This window comes from Nicotiana sylvestris, chromosome 10, assembly GCF_000393655.2.
Source record: "Nicotiana sylvestris chromosome 10, ASM39365v2, whole genome shotgun sequence".
Taxonomy (NCBI): domain Eukaryota; kingdom Viridiplantae; phylum Streptophyta; class Magnoliopsida; order Solanales; family Solanaceae; genus Nicotiana; species Nicotiana sylvestris.
The window spans coordinates 145,873,613-145,882,369 of record NC_091066.1 but is presented as its reverse complement, the minus strand read 5'-3'; the positions used below and the strand labels follow the sequence as shown (position 1 = coordinate 145,882,369).

Below are 8,757 nucleotides of genomic sequence, written 5' to 3'. Positions count from 1 at the left end.
AATAAAGTTGAATAATCAGAAAACATGAATTCAATCCAAACTCGGTGTTGAGTTGATGAAAGAATGATGAACCTTTGTGCTTTGAGTCTCCAATGCTCTTTCAACATTCCGTAGGTCAAAAGTCCTTTAAAATCGTATTTTTGGTGTATTTATACCATGTAGGAACGAGAACGGATAAAGCTACCCTTTTCAACTCGAAGTGGGACAATTGGACCGCGAAAATACCCTAGCGCATCGTGCCATGCGCCGCCACATGCGCCACATTAGTGAGAATTTTCATAGAGTTGATTTTTTTCACTATGCAGTAATTTTGCACTAGCACCCTGAGCCCCGCGGCACATATTGTATTTTTCTCAAATTAATCTTTTTTTCTCACTTTTTGATATCCAGACTTGGTCCTCGACCCCCGAACATGATCCCGACTTAATTTCTTGAACTTTTACTCATACTTCAAAGCTCCAACTTGTTCAAATTAGCTCAAAATTATCTTAATAGCTCGGAATCACTTCCTGCAAGGCATAAAACACATAATAAATGCAATACACTAATATTTCAGCTCAAACACAAGTAAAGTATAGTAATTGGAGTGCAAACTACGACTAAAATACGGGTTTCTAATAGCCGTCAAAAAGGCTTTCTTTTTCCATGATTTTTAAAATATTTTAAATTATATACTATTGTGATTTAAAATATCTTTGTATAGTTTTTAATTTGTAACTTTTTAAAATAATTTTGTAAATTCATATTCGAATTCATACTAAAATTAAATAATTTTACCCTCATACTTTGAATTCTACGATATAAAATAGAATGAAATGAGTAATATTAAAGTTGGTGATAAACTCGTATTGCAACAAAGATAAAATGCGAGACCTCTCGATCTTAGTAATTTTATTTGATGTGAGACAAAATATTACTCTCTTTGTCTCAATTAATGTAACACCATTCAAATTCCGAGAGTTAAACTTCTTAATTATGACCGTAAAATTTGAAATAAAATTTGTAAATTTTCGAATAAAATTTATATATTAAAAAAATACATAAAAAATATAATCTATAAAAAATACAATCAAAGAATAACTCTTGAAATTTGAACAAGGTCACATAAATTGGGACGGATGGAGAAATATATTTGAAAATAAACATTTTTTTGGGACAAATTGCACATGAATTATTTGGACAATAGTAATATTCAACTCAAAAACTTACGCACACCTTAATTATTTTACCAAACATAATTACCTTGCACTACCAATAGTTTCACCTTAAATTTAGCTAGCGTTTGGACATATATTTGGTTGAAACTTAAAAAAATGAATTTTTGAAGATGAGATGAAAAATAAATTTTTTAAAATAAAATTGTGTTTGAACATGTATATTACTTGAAAAAAATTTGAAGTTTTATGAGTAGAAAACTTCAAAAATTATTTTAGAGCAGTTTTTGGGATTTAAAAATTTTGTTTTTAAAATTTGTCAAAAAATAGTTAAATTTTATAAACAAACAAATATTTGAAGATAAAATTTAAAAAATAACTCCCAAATTTTATGGCCAAACGGGAGGTTAGTAACAATCCGACCACAGTGGATTCATGGGCACCGACTGCATAGTCTTTCCTAGATCTTAACATGTCCGGTAGGTCCCACATCTTCAATTTTCCCCAATCAATACGCGCGTGGGACCTATTGCAGATCTGAGATCTCATTGGTGCGCACTTTAGACTAAATAGCAAACGCGGGGACATGATTTATTAATAACATAACATAAAACAGCAGCATAATTAAAGAACCCCAGTTTTTCACTTTCATCTATTTCTCTGTCTCTGTTAGTGTTTGTGTGTGTGAGAGAGAAAGAGAGAGAGAAGGAGACGTGCTTGTACGAGTGCTTGATCTATATATATGCTAGAGAGATTATCAAGAAAACATTTTCTTTGAATCAAAGTTGGGTTTTTTTTCTGAAGTGGGGTATTTTGCTAAATTCTTTTTTTGGTTGATTTTTGATTACATTTGTCTGCAAAAGGGGAAAGTTGGAAGATCATTAAGGAATTGTTGGAATCTTTTTGATGCCATTGGTATGTTCTTTAATCCTCTATTTAGCTGTGATCTATTATTCAATCAATGCAACTTTGTGATTTAGATTGGCTTTCTGGTTTTGTTGGTTTACTTGATTTATTTGCCAAGCGGGATTTGTTTGAAAAACGTTTTTGAACTCATTTATATTTTAAATCTGGTGTCTTTTTAGGTAATATTGATCATTGGTTTAGATTGGCTAAGTTTAAAACTTGTGCTTTGAGCATTTATTGTGTCATGTAATTCTTGGCTTCAACTTTCTTCTTTGGCAGTGCATTGTTGTTTTAGTGATGTTTTTGTTTTACTATGTTGGAGCAAAGATTTGTTATTTGAGAGTTTGGTTTAATGATAAGACTGTTAGTGTACATGTAGGCCATAATTATCAAACCTGTAAAAGATCTGACTTTGATCCTTGTATTCTTATGAGTGTTTTAAAGATCCAGATTTTGCTGCGCCAAGGGTGTAGCTTAATGGTTAACGAAGTGGTAGGAGCACCATGAGATCTCATGTTAGTCGAGGTGAACACAAGCTGTCTCGTACACCATCATCATAAAATAGAAGATCCAATCTTTGTTGGGTGTCCGACTTTGAACGTTGAGAAGTTATGCTGGTTTCCCACTACCTTAGATCTGCTGCTATTCGAGTTTCCATCTTATCCTACTTGGGTGATGAGAACATGAGCTTCATCTGATGTCACTCTTTAATACTCCGTTGATTTCAACTAATTTTAGGAACTTAGATAGCATTTGGGTTGAAATGATTGGCATGGAGATAGAACATGAGGAACTTTGGAGGATTATGTATAAAAAATATATGATCTTGAGAACTCAACCAATTATCATACTCTGATCTAGCAACAAGCGTTTTTTTTTTCCTTCTAACTAATGAAAGGCAAAGGCCATGTTTATGCAATTTGTGATGTCTTGATTGCCTTGCATCTGTTACGAACTTGCAGCAAAATGTGCATCTGCATCCTTTTCACTCCTAACTAAGTTATTACAATTATTTCAGGGCTGCAATGGCGAACAAAAACGCAGGGGATAATAGGACTAGGACTTCTGTATCAATATTTATAGTAGCTGGTCTATGTTGCTTCTTCTATTTACTTGGAGCATGGCAAAGAAGCGGTTTCGGGAAAGGAGATAGTATAGCTCTGGCAGTTACCAAGACTGCTGGTGAGAATTGTGATATACTACCAAATCTCAATTTTGAGACTCGTCATGCTGGCGAGGCAGGCGGTACTGATGAGTCAGAATCCGAAGTCGAAGAACTCAAACCATGTGATCCTCAGTACACTGATTACACACCATGTCAAGATCAAAAGCGTGCGATGACCTTCCCAAGGGAAAATATGAACTACCGAGAAAGGCATTGTCCACCTCAAGAGGAGAAGTTACATTGCCTTATTCCAGCACCTAAGGGATATGTTACCCCGTTTCCATGGCCAAAAAGTCGGGATTATGTTCCTTATGCCAATGCTCCATATAAGAGCTTGACGGTTGAGAAAGCCATCCAGAACTGGGTTCAATATGAGGGTAACGTGTTTAGGTTCCCGGGAGGAGGGACACAGTTTCCTCAAGGAGCAGATAAGTATATCGATCAGCTTGCTTCAGTAGTCCCTATCGAAAATGGGACAGTTCGGACTGCTTTGGACACTGGTTGCGGGGTATGTTTTCCTGCTTTATAAACTTAACTTTTCACTAAAGAATGTCCCGTTGTCTTGCCTACATGGAAAGTGTTTTGTTACTCTGTTGCTGTTTTTGGCTAAGAATTTCTCAAATCGTGCCAGGTTGCAAGTTGGGGCGCTTATCTTTGGAAAAGGAATGTCATAGCAATGTCATTTGCCCCAAGAGACTCGCACGAAGCTCAGGTTCAGTTTGCTCTGGAAAGGGGTGTTCCTGCTGTTATTGGTGTACTAGGAACAATCAAAATGCCATATCCATCTAAAGCCTTTGATATGGCTCATTGTTCTCGTTGTCTTATCCCTTGGGGAGCTGCTGGTATGCATCTCGTCTTGATATCCAGAAACATGGTTAAATTTTTAGAATAAGGAAGACATTTTACTTGTTTGTATTTATGTTTTATCGAAGGGCTTTTTTCATTTTTGGCATGTTGGCCGAAATTATTTATGGGCGCTAGCCCAAATATACAAAACATATACACTGGTTTTGTGTATAATATACTGTATGTATATTATTTCTATCTTTTTTGTATATTTATACTTAATATACAAAATATATATTGCCGGTTATTATTTTTTAGGGCGGCCCAAAAATGTGATTATCCTTTACCGAATTATTACTTTCTGATAATGGTTTTTAATTGCATGTTTTGTTCGTTCATCGTGTAGATGGAGTCCTCATGATGGAAGTTGATCGAGTTCTTAGACCTGGAGGCTACTGGGTACTTTCTGGACCTCCTATCAACTGGAAAACCAATTATAAGGCCTGGCAACGACCCAAGGAGGACCTTCAAGAAGAACAAAGGAAGATTGAAGAGGCAGCTAAACTTCTTTGCTGGGAGAAGATATCTGAGAAGGGCGAGACTGCTATTTGGCGGAAAAGAATGGATGCTGACTCATGCCGTTCTGCACAAGAAAATTCGGCAGCTAGAATTTGTAAAGCTGATGATCCAGATAACGTCTGGTATGTCATCGTACTTAATACAGTCAAACCTCTCTATAATGGTAGTGTTGGCTGCTATAACGAAATACTGTTATAGATAACATATAATATAACATAATTGGTTCTAAATAAAACTTGGCCATTATAGTGAAATGTGTTGGAATGTGCTTCATGCTTCCCATGAGTTGCAGCTCTATTCTACTGTGAAAAAGGTTTCCTCTTGTGGTGCCTTAGAAAGAAATTAGAACATGTCACCAGTTAGAATTACTTGAGCTTGAGAAACTTATTTCTTATGAATTAATAGCATGCCAAGACGGTTCAGTAATGCGGATTTAAGTTGTTTAGGTGGCAGAAGATTTGCCAAGTATGCAGGAAATCCATTTGCCTTAATCTGATAACGTGAATATTGCATTGCTAACTTACTACACGAACGCTGATGTGCAGTGGCTTAGTGTGCATGCTATAACTTATCTCAACTCTCCAAGCCTGGGCCCCTTCTTTAATGCATTAGACACGTTACTATCAGTTCAAAATTTTCTTTAATGATTTAAGCAGTATTTTAAAAGAAACATTTTTCCTTCATATTTAAGTTACACCCTTGTTTGACCATCATTGGTGTTTCTCTGGTGTACTTACAAACAATTCAAATAACTTGTTCTGCACTTTAATCTGTTCTCCTATTCGCTTATTAGCAGTTCTGGCCATCTCATTATTCGATGATTCTTCTGCTTATTATGGCAGCTGAAATTGTTCAGTTGGTGCTTTATTCTGTTGAACACAATGTATGTACCCGCAGGAATACAATAATTTATAGCTAATTGCATGACGAACAGCTGTGATCTACTTTAATGATCGGATATAAAATAACCGTTGCTTTATCTTTGTCCAAACTGGTTTTCTGATAGAATTGAGTATTTTAACTGGTTTAAATTTGCAGCTATTGGTTTTAGGATTTCCAGAGAACTTAAAGTTATTCACATTTTAATGATTTTATCATAGATGGCTTTTTTCGTGCTGAATGTGATATAACAGTAGGATTGGTATATACAACCCTAAAATAATTTTTATTTTCAAATGCATGATTACTGTGTTTTGTCCGAGGCAGCCAATTCATTGGACTTTGTTGTTGTGCTCATATAGATTCAGTGTCGAAAATCAAGATCATGGCTGATCCATTATTGTTGCCTTTTTGGTTTCAGGTACAACAAAATGGAAACATGCATAACACCAAACAATGGTAACGGTGAGGACGAGAGTCTAAAGCCATTCCCTGAGAGACTTTATGCTGTTCCCCCGAGAATTGCCAATGGACAGGTTTCAGGAGTGTCTGTTGAGAAATATCAGGAAGACAACAAGAAATGGAAGAAACACGTAAGTGCTTATAAAAAGATCAACAAGCTCCTGGACACCGGAAGGTACCGCAACATTATGGACATGAACGCTGGACTAGGAGGTTTTGCAGCAGCACTTCACTCTCCTAAGTTTTGGGTTATGAATGTTATGCCAACAATAGCTGAGAAGAATACTTTGGGAGTTATATATGAACGGGGACTAATTGGCATTTATCACGACTGGTATGTAAAACTATTGAAACAGCCCTATCTTTTGAAAAGAATTGTCATATGAAAGGAAGCACTTGATATATAACCTGATATTAATATTCCTTTGTGCTTTCATTATTTGCGTTACTACTTCTAGCTTAGGTAGAGAAAATGTTAAGGTCTAAAGCTTAAGAGGATAATAAAATCAGATTCTACCGGGTTAAATATGTAACAGAAAGAGAGGCCTTAAACTTCAGATCACATTTCATGTTTGATGTAATCATCTCTTAAGATTCTGTGAAATTTTTTCACAAATGCACCTAAGGCACATATATACAAAAAACAAAAGAAGGTTCCTTCATTTGTTTCTATTAGAAATGATTCTTGCTTTATTGAAATAGCAAAAGGGATGTCAAGAAAATACAGTATGCTGTTTGAGCCTGTATCAGATTTATCTTTGTTTTTTTACAAGGAGATACAAATGTTATATTGTATATTTTTACTTTATTCTCTTTTATTTCTCTTCCGTATGTCGAAGAGAAAGCTATCCTCTGATCATACAGTAATCTTTTGATTCAGGTGTGAAGCATTTTCTACATACCCAAGGACGTATGATCTCATTCATGCTAGTGGCCTTTTCAGTTTATACAAGGATAAGTAAGTTTTTATCTTCAGTATTTTGTTTTTATTGTTAATTTACTTCTTAGCATGTTCTTCAATGACATAAAGAGCCTAGTAGCACTGTGGCTATTGCAGCTCGTTTATAAAGGTCTTATTGTTGGCCATGCCTAGTTGACTACTAAGTAACGATGACTTAATTGCTTCTACGCACAAATTCCTTTTTCCGCCTGACCAAGCAGAGGAAATTGTAGGAGTCCTTTTGGTCATTGTATTAGAGGTAGGTGTGTAGACGAAGTTGCATCTGTGAAGGTTGGTTAATCTGACACCAATTGAATTTTGAAACAATAGAAATTATTTTACCTAAAATTGGTCCAAATACTTGGACCAAGGGAACTTTGCCATTTAAGTAAAAGGGTCTAATTGATTGGGATACGATAAAAAGGAAGGTGGCTTAAGTAAATATAGACTGACAGTAAATGGTTAACTACTTAAAATTTTAGGGTAGTAAGCTTGTCAAGATCAAGTATGGTGTAATGACTGATATTTGACGTACCAGCACAAGTTTGCGTGTGTAATTGCGTTCTTCTTATTGAAATAGTGATGCCAACTTGTCGTTCTGGTCTCTCACGTCTCTCCCAACTAGTGACCCCCAGCCAAAGAAAGAAAAATTCCCGGATGAAATGGAGATACGAAAAAAAATAGTACTAATTGATATGGCTTGGACTAAATTAGCATTTTAACATTCTTGTGTCGACTGTTATCAAATTGTACAGGTGTGAATTTGAAGACATTCTCTTAGAGATGGACCGTATTTTGCGTCCAGAAGGAGCTGTCATTCTTAGAGACGAGGTAGATGTACTGATCAAGGTGAAGAAGATAATAGGAGGCATGAGGTGGAACTTCAAATTGATGGATCATGAGGACGGTCCCCTTGTTCCTGAGAAAATATTGGTTGCTGTCAAACAATATTGGACTCTTAACTCCACAACATCCTCGCAATGAAATGCCACCGAAGATGTCTGATCCGTGAATTCGTAGATCAAGAAGACCAACAGTTTACGACTACAAATCCACGGTTATGCCACCACGAGAAAGTTTTGATCGAGCAAGGTCCTTAGGAGGAGACTCCACGGCGTATCTTTAAGGTTGATGGTTCCATAAGTTATACCAGAGTATTTGTTTTGCCTTTTCATCGTCTTCATTAGATAATGATACTAAAAACTGAGCTACATAGGATTATTTATGAAGCTTTTCAAGAATCCTTAGAAAAACATTTCCTTCCCTCGAAAAACAGACTCTGTAATGTGTTCAATCAAAGGGGACCTTTGAATCTTGTTTATTTCTTATATGATATCTCGATTCGAAAAGCGTTATTTCTTCAAGAGAATGTGTGGAGTTGTATCTTTGTCTCTTGATCCAGTTTTTAGTAGGGAAATGCAGATAGATAAAGCTATTAAGGTTCTAGTAGATGGTGTAAGTATGTTACATTAGGTGATTGGAGCTTAAATAGTTTCATATTTTGGAAAAGTGTAGCAGGTACGGAGTAGTACATTTTAATTACAGAATTGGAGAATTTTCAACATAACATACAGGAAGATATATCCTTGAGAAAAAGCAAAAGTACATAAAATGAAAGGGCACTAAAACCAGTGATCTACAACATAAACAGCAAAAAAACCAATGCTTCAATCCAAGAAATTTCAGGACATTGATCTTGTTGCCACAATAAAATAGTATCGCTGTGCATATCCTATATATTTGAGGTTCTTTTTTAGGTTTACTCACCGGTGTCTCAGTACTCACATTAAGGCTTCGACTTATTCAAGATTTATGCACAGTATAAACTATATATTTGAGGTTCTTTCTTTTTTAGGTTTACTCGCCTGGTGTCTCAGTAGCACTAA

General features: G+C 35.6%; 1 protein-coding gene across 2 annotated transcripts; it reads left to right on the top strand.

Annotated features, from left to right (window-relative positions):
* The first annotated feature begins 1,755 nt into the window (after nt 1–1,755).
* LOC104213645 (probable methyltransferase PMT2) lies at nt 1,756–8,220 on the top strand. 2 transcript variants are annotated; one of them, XM_070159990.1, is made up of 8 exons: nt 1,758–2,069; nt 2,505–2,585; nt 3,079–3,733; nt 3,857–4,067; nt 4,418–4,712; nt 5,891–6,265; nt 6,812–6,889; nt 7,627–8,220. In XM_070159990.1, the coding sequence occupies exons 3-8, from the start codon at nt 3,086–3,088 to the stop codon at nt 7,853–7,855; spliced, it is 1,836 nt and encodes a 611-aa protein (XP_070016091.1). In that variant the 5' UTR covers nt 1,758–2,069; nt 2,505–2,585; nt 3,079–3,085; the 3' UTR covers nt 7,856–8,220. The 2 variants fall into 2 exon arrangements, with proteins under 2 accessions (XP_009761475.1, XP_070016091.1); XM_009763173.2 differs by lacking the exon at nt 2,505–2,585 and having other exon boundaries at nt 1,756–2,069.
* The last annotated feature ends 537 nt before the right edge of the window (nt 8,221–8,757 follow it).

Bases quoted from the DNA above. Each gene is read 5' to 3' on its own strand.
- LOC104213645 (XM_009763173.2), top strand. From the start codon at position 3,086: ATGGCGAACAAAAACGCAGGGGATAATAGGACTAGGACTTCTGTATCA. The intron at 4,068-4,417 runs GTATGCATCTCG...TTCATCGTGTAG, and splicing joins TATCCCTTGGGGAGCTGCTG to ATGGAGTCCTCATGATGGAA. The intron at 6,890-7,626 runs GTAAGTTTTTAT...CAAATTGTACAG, and splicing joins TTCAGTTTATACAAGGATAA to GTGTGAATTTGAAGACATTC.